The 21,201-nt window shown below is 39.6% G+C and overlaps 1 protein-coding gene across 1 annotated transcript; it reads right to left on the reverse strand.

The window, feature by feature from the left end:
- Positions 1-5,139: 5,139 nt before the first annotated feature.
- Positions 5,140-21,097, reverse strand: ZNF891 (zinc finger protein 891). Its single transcript, XM_033440593.2, has 2 exons — positions 20,958-21,097; positions 5,140-7,020 (listed from the first exon to the last, which is right to left on the reverse strand). The coding sequence occupies exon 2, from the start codon at positions 6,903-6,905 to the stop codon at positions 5,268-5,270; it is 1,638 nt and encodes a 545-aa protein (XP_033296484.1). The 5' UTR covers positions 6,906-7,020; positions 20,958-21,097; the 3' UTR covers positions 5,140-5,267.
- Positions 21,098-21,201: the final 104 nt, after the last annotated feature.

The following is a 21,201-nucleotide window of genomic DNA, read 5'->3' on the forward strand; positions in this document are numbered from 1 at the left end:
ACTTACTGTATATTAGATACATCCCCATTTGTCAATAAATACATAATAACATTTTAATGACCACATTACATTCCATTTTATGGTCATACATAATTTTTAAAAACCAATTAGCTATTATTGGGAATTTAGGAATTTTAGTTCTTCACTAGAGTATGAAACTCAGATGACTATTGTTACTTATACATGTTTGAATGAAGGGTTCTTTTATAAAAGCTAAGAAAAAATTGCTAGGTTAAAGGTTTAGAATATTCCTGCTTTGGACACATACTGCTTACCTGTCCCCCAGAAAGATTGTGTGAATTTATGTTTCCATCAGTAGCCTAAAGAACATGGCACCCTCACCAGTGCTGGGTCATTTCACTCCTTTTAATGTAATACACACTGTAGCAGCATATGAACAGTGGCCAAACAAGGTATATGAACTTGAGGGTGGTAGAGGCAGGGCAGGGTATATGAATAATTAAACCTCACTTCTCTTAACAGTCTTAGTTTCTGCATGCCTGTCAATTGTTAGAATATCTTGCTATGCTGAGTGTGACTCCAGCGCTTGGAAAAAATTTTTGATTTTATGCAATTTTTGCCTTATACAATCACTTGAAACCCAATTCTTATTTTAAGTTCAGCCTCCACTGAAATACTAAGTAAACAAATAAAAGGCACAAAAGTTTGGGAAAAACCATACATGTTTAAATAAGTACCTATTATGGGACAAGTACTAGGAATAAGATAATGAACAATTTAGAGTTCCTACCTTACCAAAGCTTAAAGTTTAGAGGGCAAGACACATAATTAACCAGGCAATACTGTGAAGGTGTGAAAAGCATGTTAAAGCAGATGTAGGATACAATACCTAAAGGATGAACAGGCCAGGTTAAGGTCCAGAGAGAGTGAAGAGATGGAGCAGCAAGGGCTGTGGCCTGAAAAGACAGGTAAGAGTTTAGCATGAAGGGTCTTGTAGAACATTTAAGGTAAAAGGAGGGAAGTCCGCTTGAGGATTTAAAAGTGAGATGTAATATAACCTGATTAGTACTTGAGACGAATCACCCTGGGAGCAGTATGGAGAACAGATGAAAGGAAAGCAAAATATATTAACAATATTGCTCATGCAGTGTTCGTTGTTATTATGAAACATCTGGAGGGGAAAATGGATTAAATGTACATTATAGTCCATCCACATAATCAAATACTAAACTATTTCAATGAAAGAATGAAACAGAACGACATATACTGACATAGAAAGATATGATTAAAAAAAGATGGAGGGCTTCCCTGGTGGCACAGTGGTGGGGAGTCCGCCTGCCGATGCAGGGGACACGGGTTCGTGCCCCGGTCCGGGAAGATCCCACGTGCCGTGGAGCGGCTGGGCCCGTGGGCCATGGCCGCTGAGCCTGCGCGTGTGGAGCCTGTGCTCCGCAACGGGAGAGGACACAACAATAAGAGGCCTGCGTACCGCAAAAAAAAAAAAAAAAAAAAAAAAAAAAAAGATGGAATGAAAGTTATGACTCAATTTCTGTACAAAGAAATCTATATTTGTATGTACATGGAATGTACAGAAAGTGCACTCATCCACAATATTAAATTTCTAAGGCAGGAGGATCTGTGAAGGAGGAGGACTTTCTCTTGTGTAGGGCTGATGTTTACATTTTTTCTCATATGCATGTATTACTTTTATAATAAAAAAACACCAAGAGTAATAAATAATAAAAAGTAATAGAAGGATACTGGGCTCCTGCACAGGAAACATACTGGAAGAAAGTAAGGTCTGAGTCAGAGAAACCCATCACAAGGCTGCTGCAGTAAAATCCAGGTGAGACACCGGGTGAGACTGCTTGAGCCCAGAGCTGCTGGTGTGCCAAGTCACTGGTGAGCCAAAACTAGTGCATAAATGCCAGCGCCCAACCAAGCAGAGCACGCCCCCTTCCTGAATGCCACTCAAGATGATCTCCTCGCGCAAACGCCACACGCATTTGGGATTCTTCTCTAACTGCTGCCTGCTACTGCTGTACCCTGGAGGGCCGCAAACACCTAATGAACAATGGGAATATTTGGTGCCATAGCATGACTGCAGGTGCTCCTTTCCAAGCTACGTGTGAATCTTACTAGACTAGGAATCTATCATCTTAGAACCTGCTGGGATTTAATCTAGGCTCCCTCTAAATTTTGTTTTCACTGGTCACAGCCTAGTGTCAGCCCACCCTCAGCTCTGATCTTACGTTCTCTGTCAGTACTGCCATCATAAAAATGTTCTGTATTCCTCATATCCCAGCCACAAACCCCAAATTCCTACCCTTGTGGAAACTGTTTCCATGGTGCCCTCTGAGATTTCCCTGAGTGACAAACTCCTTTATGTCTTCAACAACTTCCCTAAAAATTCCCATCATTTCTTTGCACTAACTTAAACTTGGCTACCCCTGGGAAAAAACCTACTCGACAACAGTCACATCAAAGAAGGGCTGTCTATTCGCATGCACTCCATATCTATAGGTTGGCGTGTAGGATCAATGTCCCCCTTGCTCACCAATATTATTTCTAACCAATTGCAGCCCCTTGTAAAAAGAAACAGAGACTTTCTTTGAGGCTCATACCAGCTAGTTTCGACTTTCCAACTCTCTTCTTCGTTGCTATCTTATATTCAACTGGACTCTCCTTCTTATTCACTTAGACTTTGCTATTTGCTTTGCTGTCTTCACAGGAGGCCCTACCGGTAACCTGGGGGGACTTTCACATGCATAGAGTCTTCTCCAGTAAAACCTCTGACCAGTCTTTTATCCATCTTACTCTTGGCAGATAATCTTAGCATGAAACCTACAGTCTCATGTCTATATTCTGTTGGCCAAGAACAGGGGGGATGACTAATCTTGGCCATGGAGGCTGCCTGGGATAAAGAGTTTTGTAACTGGACACACTGCTACTCTAAGCAAAACTGAGGTACTGTTAGTAAAGGAGAAGTAGGAAAACATGTATTAGGTTAGCAACTAGCAGTATCTGCCACACTGGGCCAGAAAGTTGCTCTTACGAAACCAAACAGGGACTTCCCTAGTGGCGCAGCGGTTAAGAATCCGCCTGCCAATGCAGGGGACATGGGTTCGAACCCTGGTCCAGGAAGATCCCACATGCCGTGGAGCAGCTAAGCCCGTGCACCACAACTACTGAGCCTGCACTCTAGAGCCTGTGAGCCACAACTACTGAAGGCTGCACACCTAGAGCCTGTGCTCCACAACAAGAGAAGCCACTGCAATGAGAAGACCACACACTGCAACGAAGAGTGGCCCCTGCTTGCCGCAACTAGAGAAAGCCCGCGCGCAGCAACAAAAGACCCAACGCAGCCAAAAATAAATAAATAAATAATTTATATTAAAAAAAAAAAGAGAAACCAAACAAGCAGTATTGTATAGCTCAGATACTCTTAGCTCAAGTAACTTAGATATAAGTAAATAAAGAGGTAATTAAAACCAACCCACACAGTCCTCCTTTCCTTATGAGAGAATGGTGGAAGTATTCCTTCTTGCAGCAAACATCAGTCCTTCTATTTGTGCTCCAGATACCTCCATCCCCTTCTCAGGAACTTTATGGTACTGACTGTCCCTCTTCTTATGCCTGCACATTTAATCTCTCCATACCGGATACATCACATTAGGATTTAAACATTTTCTAGTTTTTCATTATTTAAAACATATTTTCCCTTGACCAAATCTCTCTCCAGCTACCTCCCCATCTTTCTCCTACTATTCAAGCTTGTCTATATTTACTCTTTACTTCCTCGTCCTTTATTATGAAACTCATCCTAACCTACCACCAATCCTCAACATACCATTATCTCCACCTAAGTTCAACAATAACCTTCACGTTGCCATACGTTTGCTTTTGAAGACTTCATCTAATTTGACCTCATAGTATCATTTAAAACAACCGGTTTTACCTTCCTTCTTCAAACACTAGTTTGTCTTGGTTTAGTAAAACTCCATTTTTACTTACTTTAAATATAGGAGGTCTCCATGGTCAGTGGTAGACATTCTCTTTTCACACCATCGATTTTCCCTATACAATCTTACTCACCTCCACACAACCCAGTACAGTCTATCTCCTGATGTTGCTAAAATTATATCTCTGTCCTAGACACCTCTTCAGGTTCAGAACTACACATCAGCCCGTTCATCTAGATATCTCACAACTCTATAAACAGGACTAAAACTGTGACTATTGCCTTTTTCTTCCATCACAGTTTCTTCCTTCCATATTTTGTTTCTTAATAAATTAGAGCTAATCTCATCAGTATCTGTAAAACCAAGTAGCAAAATCTCAAGGGCTTCATTCAGCATTTAAAATTGGTAATTCCCCTCTACTTGAAGACTCTTTGGTTTTCTCATGCTGAAATGTTGGGATTTTCCTCCTGCTTCTCTGACACCTGCTTTCAATGACCTCAGCTCCATCCTCTCTAGCCTAAGCACAAAAGTTCTATCAATATTCCTCTTCCATTCCTCTCTTTTCTATGTTCTTATCCAAATTTGTACACCCAACGTAAAATATTTAAGTCTACATATCTTGTGATCTTTTTCTTTTTTAAAACGAGGTTACTGTATTGACTGTATTTACATACTGTTTTTAAAAAATCAATAAGCTTATTTTTCTCACATAAAAAGATGCACAGATATAAGCAGCGCAGTGCTGGTACAGTTATTTGAAGATATCTTTGGGAAACCAGGATCTCTTTGACACCATCCTTGTCATCCTCATGGTCACAAGATGGCTCATTCAGCTCCATGAATGCAAAATCCAAAGGGAGAAGACTGGGGAAGGCAGAAAGACAAAGTGCAAAAGGCAAAGAGAGAACACTAGATAGGTCTGTCCCCAGTGATACTATCCACTCCCTACAGGGAGGGATGAACTGGATGTTCGATTGGCTACTAACAATACCTGTCACACCAGACCAGAAAGCAACTCTCAAGAAAATAACAATAAAGTAGTATCATATTGTCCAGATACCTTGAAGATAATGCAATTAACTTAGAAATCCATAAGGTAACTGAAAACATATTTAAAATAACTCTAAACAGCTATGGATCTGAAAGTCATAAAGTCATAATAAATATTAGACAACAGAGTTAAAACAAAATAAATTATCATACACCAAATGTGTTATATAACTAAAGGGGTGTTTATAGGACTATTTATAGGCTTAAATGCTTATTTTAGAGAACAAAGACTGAAATAATGAGCCTGGAATCCACCTTAAGACACTGAAAAATGCAACTCCATGTTCTTAATAGTTACAAGGTTTCTCTCCCAGTATGAATTCTCTTGTGTATAGTAAGTGAAGAATTCTGACTGAAGGTTTTTCCACATTGAATACAGCCATAGGGTTTCTCTCCAGTGTGAGTTCTCACATGTCTCCTAAGGGAAGAGGAAACACTGAAGGTTTTCCTGCATTCCTTACATTCATAGGGTTTCTCCCCAGTATGAGTTCTCACATGCATTCTAAGAGATGAGAGACCACTAAAAACCTTCCCACAGTCAGTGCATTCATAAAGGTTCTCTCCAGTGTGTGTTTTCTTGTGAACTTTAAGGTGAGAGCTTGTGTTGAAGGCTTTTCCACAGTCATTGCATTCATAGAGTTTCTCCCCACTGTGTATTCTCTTGTGCACTATAAGGTAAGAACTTGTGCCAAAGGATTTTCCACAATGATTACACTCATAAGGTTTCTCTCCAGTGTGAGTTCTCACATGAACCTTAAGAGATGTTTTTTGACTGAAAGCTTTTCCACATTGATTACATTCATAGGGTTTCTCACCAGTGTGAGTTCTTATATGTCTTCTTAGGGTTGAGGAATCATTGAAGACTTTCCTACATTCTTTACATTCATATTGTTTCTCACCCATGTGACTTCTCTTGTGCAAAATAAGATTAGAAATCCTTTTGAAGGCTTTCCCATGCTGATTATGTTCATGATTCTCTTCAGTAGGAGTTTGCTCCTGTTGCTTATGGGATGAATGATGACAAAAGGTTTTGTTTTTATTACACTCATAGGAATTCTCCCCCATGTGACAATTGTTGCATATAGGAAGCATATTATTATGTTTAAAGTGTATGCCATGTTCGGAGCATGTGTACTCTTTTTGTGCTGTTTGAGTTCTTTCAAGATGCCACAGAGCTCTGTCATAGTCATGACTTTCACAGACCCTCTCACTTACAGAGTTTTTTTCATAACTGTTTAGGATTGAATTATGCTTCCAACACTCAATATCTAAGTAACACTTATGGCAATGTTTACTGATGGAAACTCTCTTTGAAAAAACAAGTTTTGATCTGAGTTTAGAGTCCTTCTTTAATTCATGATAGTCATACAATCCCTCCTGAGATGCTGCCTTCTTTTGAGTAAATGTCACTTGCCTCAAAATCCCCTCTGGGATCTTGTGCTGTTTTCTGATTTTACGGCATTCCCAGTCTGCTCTTAATGTGGGAGACCAATCATCTGTTGTGAATCTTATCATTTTCTTGCCACTAGATGATTTTCCCCCAAAAATATTCTGGTTAGAAGTTGATTCTTTGGTTTTCAGTTGAATCTCCCAGTCTAGACAGGTGCCTTGGGGAATTCTCCTTTTCACAGTTCTTATGTCTTCTTGACCCGACAGGGAGATCACAGGCTTGCATAACTGATATTCCACTAAGGTGAGATTCATATAGTTTTCCAACATTACATCTCTGTACATACTTCTCTGAGCAGAGTCCAGCATCACCCACTCCTCCTGGGTGAACTCCACAGTCACATCCTCAAAGGACACTGGTCCCTGTAACCAGGTTGCTGGGAATCCAGGCACTATCCTTTCCCCCTCAGTACTTCTCACATAGAAACAGGCAGAGTCCTGTGTAGGCAGAGCCCATATCGGGCATAGGTCAATGGCTGCCATCTTGAGAGCCTGAATGTGACATCCGCCTGCACAATAGGGCTGAGAGAGCTGGATACTTCTTTTCTTGTTTTTCTGATCCAATCAAGTCAGGGATGCATTTCACTGGGTGTCCTTCCTGTAGCCAAAGAGGAAGGTTCAGGTAAAAGAAGAAAGGTGAAAATAGGGCCCCATTGGAGGCAAGGTTAAAAAAAATTGTAGACCCTCTCTTTTACCTTCCAGCAAGGTCTCACCTGCTTAAAATATTTATTGGGATTTGTACTGACATGCAATATAGTCATCCTTGGCCCTCTACTGTTATCTTGGTTATTCATACTGGCTTCTCCTGTAGACTACTACTCAGCTCTGGGTAGAAAAAGCATGCATTATTTTAAAATACTAAAGTCAAAGAACCAGTTTAAAAAGACATAGTTGTTTGAATTTCATGCATACTTTGCTACTTTTTAGTTTAGTTTTTAGAATAAAGAATTTTTTTCTAATTACAATTGTTTTAGGTAAATTTATTTGTTGTATATGTAACTTGGTATTTACCCAAATAACCTCACATATAATTAATAGGACTGATGATTTGGCTGCTACCCTACTTAGAAATTTTATTGGAGTTGTTAAAAATAAATATGTGACTTTGAAACAAACGTTCATTTGATTACCTGCAATTTAAACTCTATCCTCAAAGTCTGTATTTCCTTATGATGATTCATTCTATCTAAAACTTGAATGGGATCAACAAAGAGGCATGAGCTATGTTCTAAGCTTTGAGACTGAGGCCTTTACAATTTTAGATGGTATAATACTTTCCTGAATAATTTTCATAATGGCCTTAATATAAATATCAAAACAATTGACACAGTGTGAAACAAAAGAGGTATGCTTGGAGACTTTAAGGACCACAACAAATCATGCAATAATGTATTACACTAATATTTTTACAGATCTCAATTTTTTAAGATTAGTTGATACCTTCAAATATAAGACTTCTATCTCAGTATTATACTTCAGTAGAGTTCAGGTTTAATGGACAAAATTAGAGAAATGGCATTTTTATTTAGACAAAGATCTTCAACAGGTAGATTTTATGCCCCTAATCCAGAAATGTATATAAGCCTGCCACTTTAGTGTAAATCAGATGGAAATATTTGTCTGATTTGTCCACTGCATGTATTCTGAATACCTAGAACACTCCCCAGCACATGGCAGACACCCAAAAAATGTTTGTTGAATAAACTGAATGAATCTATGGCAATTAAGGTTTTGTGGAAGAAGTACTTTTTTCACATCTATACTGTACTTATAGAAAACAAAACCCCACAAAATCAGAAAGTTAGGCTTCCTCTTCAAAAAAGAACATTAGTTTGCCTTCTGGTTAAAATTATTAAGCTGAGAATTGTACTCTGGGTTCATTTCTTCATTCCCCATAGTTTTATTTCTTTCTTAGTTACAGAACTAATAAAAAAACTGAACAACTTTACCAAACAACAGGAAAAAATATCTGAATAAATGGAGAGATTCACCATTTTAATACCATTCAGTATTAAAAGATTTCAATTTTTCTCAAACTAGAATTGCATTGGGATTTTCATTAAATTCATTCCTTCATGTTCAATAGGAACTTCTTGAAACATGACAATTTGTTTTATAAGTTTTATAGAAAAATTAAGACATGAATAACAAGGCAGTTATTAAAGTAATGCTTTGCTCTACTATATTACTTCAAAATGCATTATAAATCTCTATTAATTTAAACAGAATGATAATAGGGCAAAAAGAGAAAATAAAACAGAATAACTTCATGTACTTCCCTGGTGGCACAGTGGTTAAGACTCCACACTCCCAGTGCAGGGGGCCTTGATTTGATCCCTGGTCAGGGAGCCAGATCCCACATGCATGCTGCAACTAAGAGTTCACATGCCACAACTAAAGAGCCTGCATGCCACAACAAAGGAGTCAGCAAGCCACAACTAAGACCCAGTGCAAACAAACAAAAAATCCAGAATAAATTCAGAAACAGATTCATGTGTAGCTAGACATTTAGTGCATGATAAAGGCAGCACTATTAATCAGTGGGGGAAAGGATAAACTAGTCATTAAATGGCATCAGGACAAATGGCTGTCAGGGAAAAGCATAAATCCTACTTCACACACTCACATTCCCAGGTGGATGAAAGACATAAATATGTACCTGATAGGAATTCTAGAAGAGGAAGGTAGAGAGAATACAAAAAAAAAAAAAAAAAAATTAGAGAAAATGGTTATTTTTATCCAAAGCTGAAAGATAGAAGTCCTTGATCTGCAAGTGTATACACCACATGTCACACTGAATAAATGTTTTAAATCCACCAGATACACGAGCAAAAGCTGCAGAATACCAGGGATAATGAGTAAATATTTAAAGTTACTGGAAAGAAAAGGCAAATTACCTACAAAGGAATACCAATTATACTGACTACAGACTTCTAAGCTACAACGATACAGGCCAGAAGACCACACAGTAATATATTCAAAGTACTAAAGGAAAACAATATAAACCCAGAATTCAATAGTGTGCTAAAGAGAGCAATAAAAAGACACTGACATATTTCAAAGTAACAATAGCATCCTCAAAAGATGGTCATAATAAGAGAAATGCAAACTGAAACACTGAGACATAATCTAAGGCACACCTTAAATTAAAAGAGGCCTAAACTTGCATAAGTCTTATTTGGACCATGATGTAAAGAAATTGTTTTAAAAAAATAGCTTTGTTGAAATAATAGAAAAATTTGAACACTATCTATATATTTGATATTAAGGAATTAATCCTAATTTTGTAGGTGTGATAATGATATCCTGGTTATGACTTTTAAAGGAGTACTTATCATTCAGAAATAAATTCTGAAATATTTACAAATAATGAATCATGTCCTAGATTTACTTCAACATACAGTGACAGGTACAAATGAGGTCATTATACTATTCTGATTTTCTATGTTTTGAAACTTTCATAATATAAATTTTAAAATCACCAGAGAGGTATTTCATTTGTAAAACATGATGTTTTAGGATGTTCCAGTTTTTTAAATCACAAAATGAGAGTTCTTAGGAAATTTTAGAAAATTTAAAAATTATTTATTTATTTTTTGGCTGTGTTGGGTCTCCGTTGCTGCATGCAGGCTTTCTCTAGTTGCGGTGAGCGGGGGCTACTCTTCATTGCAGTGCCCGGGCTTCTATTACGGTGGCTTTTCTTGTTGTGGAGCACGGGCTCCAGGTGCGTGGGCTCCAGTCGTTGTGACACACGGGCTTAGTTCCTCCATGGTACGTGGGATTTTCCCGGACTAGGGATCGAACCCATGCCCCCTGCATTGGCAGGAGGATTCTTAACTACTATGCCACCAGGGAAGTCCCAGAAATTTAAAATTTTAATAACAAAACCCAAAAAATGTTGAAGGTTTAAGGATAAAGAACTTTTCCAGAAAGCTGACCTTCCCTCCCCCAAAAAAGATAAGCAATGAGACAGAAAGGATAAGAAAACTATATGAACAATTTCAAAGGTTCAACACCAGATTATTCAGAGCTCAAGAAAGAAAAGAGAAAATGGGAAGAAGACAGAATCAAACACAGAGAAAATTCTTAAAAATAACACTATCCAGGTACTGATCCATCAAATGGGTAATTTCTTAAAAAGACTGGGAATAAACATAACATCATGAAAAATTTGAATACCAAAGATAAACTGATGAATGTAAAGGTTTCAATGATGATAAACAGGTTACATACAAAAGAACAATGGAATAGGATTTCTCAACAGTAACACTGCTCCATTTTCTACCTAGCTCTGCCAGCTTTCAAAGTTCTGAGGGAAAATAATTTCCTATCCAGGAAATTATACTAGTCCACAGTACCATGCAAATATGAGGACAAAGTAAAATAATTTCTAGTCGTACACAACCTTAATATACACCCCTTTTCGGAAAGATAATAAGGTTATCATCCATTAAAAAGGGAAAATAGAAGTTTCCAGGAAACAGGAGGTCCAACACAGAGATGAGATGAGGGAATTGGTGAGGAGAAAGGGAAGTCCCAGCATGCCAGTGTGCTGCAGCCTAGAGAATAACTGATCAGTCTACACTGCAGCATGATGGAGGGCTCCTGGGGATGTGTGTTCAGGAAAAGAGAAAAATGATTAGATTGTGTGACAGGTTTGATCTTGAGGAAAATGGAATTGAGAGACATTTTACATAGGTTTAGGGAAAACAAAGCAAATAAATAAAAAGGCAATTATTCAAAACAGGAAGAGTAAAATGTATACAAGAAAGGAACTTATTACGACTCAGCAATAGAGAATACTTAAATAGTCATCACAATGGAAACACTGAACATGAATTTAGCCAAAATTTTTGAGAGGAACTACATTACAATACTTGCAACATAATCACATTGATTTAAGGATGTAGGAAGGCAGGCAGGTATAATAGTCAAGATTCTTATTTAACACCTAAGAAACTAAAAAACGTCTCAAATTGATTAACTGCTTAAAAATTTTAAACTGGTTGCCACCATGAAATTAATAAACAGAAACATGAATTCAATAGAGTTGGGAGACCAGAATGGGGAGCTCTCACGTCCTGTGATCATAGAAGAGCCCAACAGGAAGAAGACAGACTCCTCTTCTTTCCTGGCGAGGACTCAGCCAATGAAAAGCCACAGACTGATTATTTACTATCACCCTCCCAACTTCCTTTTTCCTCTCTATAAAAGCGCTATTCTTCCCTTGCTGTGGGGGATTTCCATGGTAGCTGACCTTGAATTGCAATTCTCTGCTGATCCCCAAAAAGCCATTTTTGCTGGAGAAATACATGGCAGTCTATTTATTTCAGGTCAACACTACGGAGAAGAAACACTCCTGTTTTTATTATGAGGCTTTTAATATCTAAGACTTTTTAAAAATGTATGTACACATTTTTCAAAAAGTAAATAAGTTACAGAGAAAGTAAATAAAGCAATCAAATCAAGTAGAAAAATAGCAAAAAGGAAAGGAAAATTTAAAAATAGAGAGCAGGGCTTCCCTGGTGGCGCAGTGGCTGAGAGTTCGCCTGCCGATGCAGGGGACACGGGTTCGTGCCCCGGACCGGGAAGATCCCACATGCAGCAGAGCGGCTGGACCTGTGAGCCATGGCCGCTGAGCCTGTGCGTCTGGAGCCTGTGCTCCGCAACGGGATAGGCCACAACAGTGAGAGGCCCGCGTACCGCAAAAAAAAAAAAAAAAAAGAGAGCAAATGTTACTCTAATTGAAAACCAAAAACAAGTAACATAAGACAAAACCAAAACACAGCACAGATTACCAAAACAACCCAAATCTGCTTCTTTGAAAAGATTAATGTAGATGTATATCTTGCAGAGCCAATCAAGAAAAAAGATGGCCCTAATAAATATTAAACTCAAAAAAGAAAAGAATAGCTACAATTAGAGCAGTGATTTTAAAATATCACTAACAAACAGCAATTTAAAGAATCACCAGAAGGGAATTCCCTGGTGGTCCAGTGGTTACAATTCTGCGCTTCCACTGCAGGGGGCATGGGTTCAATCCCTGGTCGGGGAACTAAGTTCCCACATGCTGCACAGTGAGGCCAAAAAAAGCAAAAACAAAAAAAAAAAACACCAAAAAAAATCACTAAAAAAGAATTGTATGAACAACTTTATGTCAACAAACTTGAAAACTTAGATGAGATGAACAATTTTCTAGAAAAAAATGTGCCCCAAATTGACTCAATTAAGAACTACAAACTGAAATTAATCACTACCATTTAAAATGGAATCAGAAGTCAAATATCCACCCCCAAAAGATTTTGAGCCCAAAACTTTCAAGGGAAAAATTATTTTACCAGGTAGAAGAAAAACAGTTATGCTTCTCGAATTACTCATGAGACTTGTAAAATCTTGCAAGGATAGTACAAAGAAAGATTAAGATGCAATCTTAAGTCTGAACACTGAAAAAGTCCTAAGTAAAATATTAGTAAATTGAGTATGGCAGCGTATTAAAGTAATAATACAATGTCATATTCAAGCAAGGTTTAACCAGGAACGCAGGATGGTTAAAAAGCAGAAAAACTATTACTGTTATTATAATGTCATGGTATAATGAACACTCTTGTATCCATCACTCTATTTTGAAACAGATCTGGGAATGATGTATTAAGGTTAGCCTTAGAGAAATGATATCTCATTACTGTGATGCAATCCATTAACAGATTAAGGGGTGCAGACCAAGAATGTCGCCTGCCATATCAGTAAAGGATGTTGTGGCCTTCAAGCCATCAGCCACTGCAGCCACTCCGGACTGTGCACCCTGAGGGGATTCAGGATGCAGAAAAGCAGAATATGGCCCTAGATAGTTAAGATGTGTATCAAAGGAATGATTTCAATGAGCCCAGACTCTTGCATTTTCCCACACATAGAAAAGTGCTAAACTCATTAATCTGAGATGCCTGGTTCTCTTTAATGAACAGTCATCTCTTGACGTTCTGACCACCAGGTCTTTGCTGCAAAAACTCCTGTATATCCTGGCTCCCCCATTATGGTTTCAGAGCCGTCCTTCAGAGCTATTCAGAAAGTCCACTGAATAAAACACAATTCTCAACTTTCAGGTTGTGTATTTTTTTTCAGTCGACAGTTTTGGCAAACAACGAAGGGACCCAGAGCTGACTTCGCTCCTTCACATGAAATCTACAACGAACCAGAGCCTTGGTAGAGGCCTCCTGCATCCGTCTGCCTCCTCAGACAGTTCAGATGAATTTGGGTGAGTCTCTCCTGGATCTTGGATCTCCCAACTATTGATGGATGATCCTGTGTTTTATTTGGTGGTGTATAACAGGTGCTTGGCTCCCCAGGTGACAGATTCTGGGAAAAAGAACCCCCTCACAACAGTTGAAAGACACTGAGCGGTCTGGGCTGAGTGGTTAGGTAGGAGGCTGACCTGGCATTCTTCCTCAAATGGCTATCTTAACAAGAATTTGTCGGGATAAAAGTGAAAATATTATATGAGAGCTTTCAGCACTGAAGAAGGGAATCTCATGGCCAGCAACGGCTTTTTTCTCAAGTTTCTCAGAAACTTGCAGGAGTGGTAAAGGCAAGTCCTCATAACATGCAGCCATCCCTATAAGGAATCCCACTCAATTTAACTTAAAAAAACTTGCTCTGCTTGGGACACAAATAAGAACTGGCCACTCTGTGATCCAAGCACCCACGATGGTCTTATACTACCAGAGGGAGAACCTAGACACATAAGACGAGCTGAAAAGACTCTAGGGTAAAAACCTAGAGAAGTCAAGCTCACAAGCAGCACACTGGGCCACCATGCAATTTCACTAGTAAATTTTATCCCCAACGAATTCAACTTTAAAATCGGAAATAGATTCTCTCAGATAAACTAGGGGCATCAGAAAGCCAACCTCCGACGAACACCCCAGCCAGATGCATGTACGTATAGAGCTCATACTTGCAAGGATCTACTTAATTGGGAATTAAAGGAAATCTCACCCTGAAAATGACAAAGATGGGGCTCTTTCACTGCATACACAGTTAAGTTAGAGAAAACTAGCTTGATAAAACATCTTTTCAGAATTCTGATCTTAAAGAAACAAAAGCCCTTCTGGGGGAACTTGCATTTCTCTTCCTGTGCCTTTGAAATGTAAATGTTCTACCTGATCTCCTTGGGTATTTTGTGTGTGTGTGTGTGTGTGTGTGTGTGTGTGTGTGTGTGTGTGTGTGTGTGTGTGTGTGTGTGTGTGTGTGTGTGTGTGTGTGTGTGTGTGTGTGTGTGTTTTGAGAACTTGGTCTCTGCCATCCAAAAGGTACACATATTGTGTACATTTGGACGCAATCGAATAGACTGGGATTCTGAGCAGTCATTTGTCTGACTATACCAATTCGCAGGGGCTTTTTGCCACCTTAACCTTCATTGTGTCAGCCTGTACAACGAAGGCCTTTACTTTCTTAAACTATTCTTGGGAGTAAACTTTCTGGGTCTTGTTTAGGTGGCATCCTTTGCACTGTCTTGTGGGGAAGCCTCTTGCATCTTATTGGTTTGAGTCACTAGTATGATATATCTCATTAATGGCCAGATGATGGATCCTTCAAATGGGAGAAACTTCTAAATTGGTAAATTTTTAGAGAGCATTCATTATAAACAGCTGTTTTGTTGGTACCTATGGGGGGGAAAACACATTAAACAGTGGAAAAAATATATATATAATGGTTAATCTAAGAACTCCTTTAATTTAAAACAAACAAAAAACTGGCTTGGGAAGTCTTATTTGTGGTCTATGCTTCCCCTCAATGGGTCTTACAGATGCTAATAAAAACATTAGAATAATTAATGTTAATTAGGTTGATTAGCAGGGAAATTAAAAAAAAAAAACTGAAGGGAAAGTCTAGAGATTTTTTCCCAACCAGGTGGAAATTTTAAAGTGACTCATCCCCAAAAGATAAAGAAATCTCTAGATGGTTATTAAGAAATGGGATAAATAAAACAGATGTTAATAGGATTAAAACAAAAGGTTTTGGTACAATACTACCTAAGGTTGGATGGGCCAAAGGGACCCATACAAGTCCACCCTATTTACCCGAGTTAAAATATATATGTTTAAAGGGCTAAGCCATCCCTGGTGGCGCAGTGGTTAAGAATCTGCCTGACAGTGCAGGAGACATGGGTTTGAACCCTGGTCCAGGAAGATCCCACATGCCATGGAGCAACTAAGCCCATGTGCCACAACTACTGAGCTTGTGCTCTAGAACCCGGAAGCCACAACTACTGAGCCCGTGTGCGACAACTACAGAAGCCTGTGTGCCTAGAGCCCATGCTCTGCAACAAGAGAAGCCACCGCAGTGAGAAGCCCGTGCACCTCAACGAAGAGTAGCCCCCACTTGCCGCGACTAGAGAAAAGCTTGTGCACAGCAACGAAGACCCAATGCAGCCAAAAACAAATAAATTAATTAAAAAATTTTTGTTTAAAAAAATAAAATAAAGGGGTGGAAGAAAATTACACTGAGATAGCTGACCAACAATTACTTGGGGCAACAGTTAGGCCAATTAATCAAGTTAAAAGACTGACAAAAGGGCCTGAGTCCCTTGGTTCAACCCCTCACTGGGGACCCCAGAGCATTTTATACAAAATAGATAAAATGGTTGAGGGATAAATGAAAGGAAACTTTCTAGGACTCCTTATAAGACCAAGACTTGTTGATAGGAGTCCTTTAATGTTGGTAACCAATGAGTAATGCTTCCCCTGCTTGGTATTGGTATTATAAGACTAAGCATGTAGATGTGCCCCTCAGGAAATATTAATTAAACATACAAAAGGAGGGCTTCCCTAGTGGCGCAGTGGTTAAGAATCCACCTGCCAATGCAGGGGACACAGCTTCAAGCTCTGGTCCAGGAAGATCCCAAATGCTGCGGAGCAACTAAGCCTGTGTGCCACAACTACTGAGCTCATGTGCCACAATTATTGAAGCCCATGCGCCTAGAGCCCGTGCTCCGCAGCAAGAGAAGCCACCATGATGGGAAGCCCGCGCACCGCAACGAAGAGTAGCCCTCACTCACCGCAACTGGAGAAAGCCTGCACACAGCAATGAAGACCCAACGTAGCCAAAAATAAATAAAATTAAATCTTAAAAAAAAAAAAAAAAACAAAAGGAAACCAATAGAGCCGTACAATATAAAGTAAAATCTGGGAACAATATTCAGGGGCTAATAAAACTAATAACCGAGATTTTGCTCTGGGTCTAATCTGTGCAATCAGAAAAAGGGCCTTTGTTGAATGCCTTATACAAGCCTTTGAAGATATGATAAACTGAACCCTAAACTTCTGGTACATAGAACTCTTAATTTTCAGTTTAGTTGGAAATCTTCTCTGATATAAAAAAGCAAATTAAAGAAAATATAGTTGGGCAAATCAATCTTTTAATATCGTTTAACTGACAAACCAGTTTTTTTGAGAATTAAAAGCAGCTGTCTTTGTCTTGCAAATCTCTACAAATCAGAAATATAAATACAGCCCACAGTGACCTGAGACTGAGCCCAATTAACTCACTCAGGTAAAACCTGAAACAAGTGAATAAACAAAACAGAAGAATGGCCTTTTTAAACTCAAACCACTGGAAAGGCTCCCTCACCCAAAATCTAATTCATAACCTACTTAAGGACAAATAGAAAATTTTTTAAAAAAATAAATTTATTTATTTATTTATTTTTGGCTGCATTGGGTGTTCATTGCTGCACGCAGGCTTTCTCTAGTTGCAGCGAGCAGGGGCTACTGTTCGTTGTGGTGCGCGGGCTTCTCATTGCGGTGGCTTCTCTTGTTGTGGAGCATGGGCTCTACGCATGCAGCCTTCAGTAGTTGTGGCGTATGGGCTCAGTAGCTGCGGTGTGTGGGCTCTAGGGCACACGGGCTTCAGTAGTTGTGGCACACGGGCTCAGTGGTTGTGGTGCACGGGCTCAGTGGTTGTGGTGCACGGGCTTAGTTGCTCTGCGGTATGTGGGATCTTCCCGGATCAGGGATTGAACCTGTGTCCCCTTCATTGGCAGGCAGATTCTTAACCACTACGCCACCAGGGAAGTCCCAGATGTCGTAGTTTTATTGTACTTGCTTTACCGAAGGTCAGTGTGTTCACGTTATTTCTGTTGCAGTTTGTCAGCAAAAAATTAACTTGGTATGATGATATTTTCATAACTTATAAAATAAAGGTAAATGAGATAAGAGTTTTCAGGTGAACTCTTTAGGAATAATTATGTGTTGGGTACGTCTATCTAAAATAGGTTCTCCAGGGACTTCCCTGGTGGTCCAGTGGTTAAGACTTCACCTTCCAATGCAGGGGGTGTGGGTTCGATCCCTGGTCAGGGAGCTAAGATCCCACATGCCTCATGGCCAAAAAAACCAAGACATAAATCAGAAGCAATATTGTAACAAATTCAATAAAGATTTTTAAAATGGTCTACATCAAAAAAAAATTCTTTAAAAAATATAGGTTCTCTAGATTTTTGGTAACTTGAGTTTTGCTAAGTTAAGTTAAATTATGGGAATTCATTGAACATCCAGGTTATTTCAAATAAGATAAAATACTGGAACATTAATTGCTAAACAGGTCTAAATTTATCTCCTTTTGTCCCCTTACAAGAGGGAAACTAAAGATGTGTGGGTTTATTAGACACACGTCTTGCACCACAATGAAGAAAGAAGTCAGAAGGTGTATGTTACAAGGGGTTATGGAATATCCTAAGTTTGCCAACCAGGAAATGCTGGTATGACAAACAGTTCACAACTACTTGCTGCTTGTCAGTTTTCACTAGAGATTAAGGTTTTAAGGGTTAAAACTGTAATATGTAATTAAAGCTACTAAAAATATTAAGGGAAATATTTTAATGTGCAAGGAAGGTAGGATGCATGTTTTCAGTAAAAGAAGGTATGCAGAATAGAAGTGAATTTGTTGGGAAAATAAGGGTGATTTTTGTCCTAGAGCTGGCTATTTCCAGATTAAAAATAAGGGACAAACTAATATGGATACAGAAAGTTTTGTAAGTTTGTAGAAAGGGAGCCCTGAAAAAGTAGTTTTGTACATGGTTAGGATTGGATTAAATTTAATTAGGTAAATGGATTTTGTTATTAAAAATAGGCTGGTGCAAGACTTGATTTGGTTCCTCTCTGTTAAGAGAACAAAGTTTTCTTGGAATAGTGCTTTTGGTAACACATTGCGTGAATTTCTTTGCCTTTAAGTGATCTTTATTTGTTTTTGTAATCTTTTGTCACTTTGGTTAAGTGAATAAGTATTGTTTCACAGTGTCCTATGATCCTATTTGACCAAGTGCTTTGAAACCTTTTTGATATTTTTGACAAACTTCCCAAATATCAAATTCTAACTAAAGTTCTTTTGACCTTCAGCCAACTCTGGGATGCTTCAAAGGAGCCCTGAAACAACTCAGAGAGGAATATTAAACTAATTAGTCTTATTTGGTATGTTAAATTACTTCAGAAACATTGTCAAGTGTTTGGAGATAAACCTTAGGTTATATTGTATGGATAAATGTCATTAATATAGATATTCCAAATTTTATACAGAATTCCTAAAAAATGTGATCTGTCCTTGTATAATGTTATCAGTCATAATTCTAGTTATTATCTTAAAATGTTGTATGTCACAGAAATATCCAAGTTTCTTGTCAACTGCCTTGGAATCAGATCTTTGACCATGTCATTTTAAGTCTTTTGTCATTTATAGACAATCATTATTTTATACTGATGCTTTCATAAAATGAAGATCTTCAAGAAGATTCATAAAAAGGATTTTTGACAAATGCAAGTATAACTTTTAAATCATACCACTGAAATGGGTAAGAAATTACAAAACTCTAATGGAAAACCTGATGACTTCATCCAGAATAACAGGAATTAATTACATGGCTGAATGAACTGATAAATATGATTCATAATTTTATGACATTTTAATGAAATATACTGGCTTTTAATCTTCGTTTTCCAGAAAAAAACTTTCCTTCTATTCTATGCCCTACAAGTTGATAAGTATGCCTTTGTAGACAAAGATGAAACATTTATCTTTTTCTTTCTACCTGATCCTTCCAGATTTTGGCTTCTCCAGCTGGCTGCACTGTGGACTTGATGGCCTGTGACCAGATTACAACTAGTTATACTAATCATTATTTTAATTTGCTCTCTCTCATTTTCAAATTATTTATGCCTCGTTTCTCTCTCCGCTACACTATAACTTTATTAATGTTACCAGCTGTCATATTCTGTCTGTTTTCTAAGATTGTTGGCTCTTGAATTACCCAATGTGTTAGCAGGCCTCCAACAAAATTAATGATGTCCCAAGAAGTTAACCATATACTTAACTCTACATAGAATAATTGTAATAGTACAACTCTAAATACGGTTAGAAGCAACAAGGAAAAACATCTACTGGATCATATAAACTAGTAAGACAAGCGATCCAGAGAATTTTAGATTCTCAACAGGGCCTAATCCAACAAACAAACAAAAAACAAACACAAAAAACCCAGCGCATCGAATGGCCTATCAACAGAAACTTTGCCTGATCTAGGAACGAGCCTTCCTAGTGCCATGGGACAAAACTGGTCATGGGCACTTCCCTGGTGGTCCAGTGGTTAAGACTCCGCGCTTCCACTGCATAGGGCACGGGTTCAATCCCTGGTTGGGGAACTAAGATCCCGTATGCTGCAGCGCAGCCAAAAAGAAACCCCCAAACCAAAAACTTGTTATGAAATGCCTCCCAAATATTAGCCAAATTTATGACCAAGAGGAGGCACTGTGGAACAAGAATGTCACCTGCCACATCAGCAAACAAAGGATGTTTGCAGCCTTCAAGTCATCAGCCACCGCAGCCTTCCCGACTACACCCTGAGGGGATTCAGGGTGGAGACAGGCAGGATACTGGCCCAGGAGAGTTAAGATCCTTATCAAAGGAATGACTTCAATGAGCCCAGACTCTTGCATCTTCCCACACACAGAAAAGTGCTAAGGTCATTAACTTGAGGTGTTTGGTTCTCTTTAATTGACAGAAATCTTCCGAGGTTCTGATTACCTGGCTTCTGTTGCAAGCCTCCTGTATACCCTGCTCCCCCTTTACCTCTGGGGAGCGGTCCCTCAGAGCTCTGGGAGAGGCTGAGCCCGGGCTACGGCCTCAGAAAGTACGCACAACGTAATGGAATCGTCAACTTCTGGCTTGTGCTTTTTTTTTTTCAGTTGACCGGGGTTAAGACAGATGCAAGAACAGGTCCTGGATAAAGTAAGACGTACAAGCAGGACATCCCTCCTCCTCTCACTCACGGGGTAGAGTCAGATTCCCTACCTGCGCCTGGCCTGCTCACCCCCCGGCGCCCGCTTCGCCCCAGGGAACCCACGGCCCCAGGAACACAGCCTCCCGCCCCCGCCCGCTAACACCCACCCCCAGCTGGGGAGAACTCCGAGGAGGACCCACCGCTCGGGTGCACGCTCCCCTCGCCCTCCCCCCTCCCGCGTCTCCTCAACGTCCGCGCGCCTGCGCGCTCACCTGTCCTCGGGGTGCCTGCCTCTCGCGTGGGAACGACCGCGCTGCAGCGGGAAGGGAGGCGAGAGCGCGCGGAGCAGGCGGCGGCGCCGAGGGCCCTCAGCTGGGAGGCGAAGAGCAGAGCCGCGCGCTCCCCCGGCCCGCGGAGCCAGGGCCGGGACTCCACTTCCCAGGAGCCTCCGCGCCGCCCCGCGGAGCGATTCTGGGCTTTGCGTCCGGCTGCGCTTCTCGGCGGGTCGTGAGTGGA

This window comes from Orcinus orca, chromosome 15 (assembly GCF_937001465.1).
Source record: "Orcinus orca chromosome 15, mOrcOrc1.1, whole genome shotgun sequence".
NCBI classification, from domain to species: domain Eukaryota; kingdom Metazoa; phylum Chordata; class Mammalia; order Artiodactyla; family Delphinidae; genus Orcinus; species Orcinus orca.

Excerpts from the sequence above, each read along its gene's own strand:
- ZNF891 (XM_033440593.2), bottom strand. The coding sequence starts at position 6,905 with ATGGCAGCCATTGACCTATGCCCGATATGGGCTCTGCCTACACAGGAC.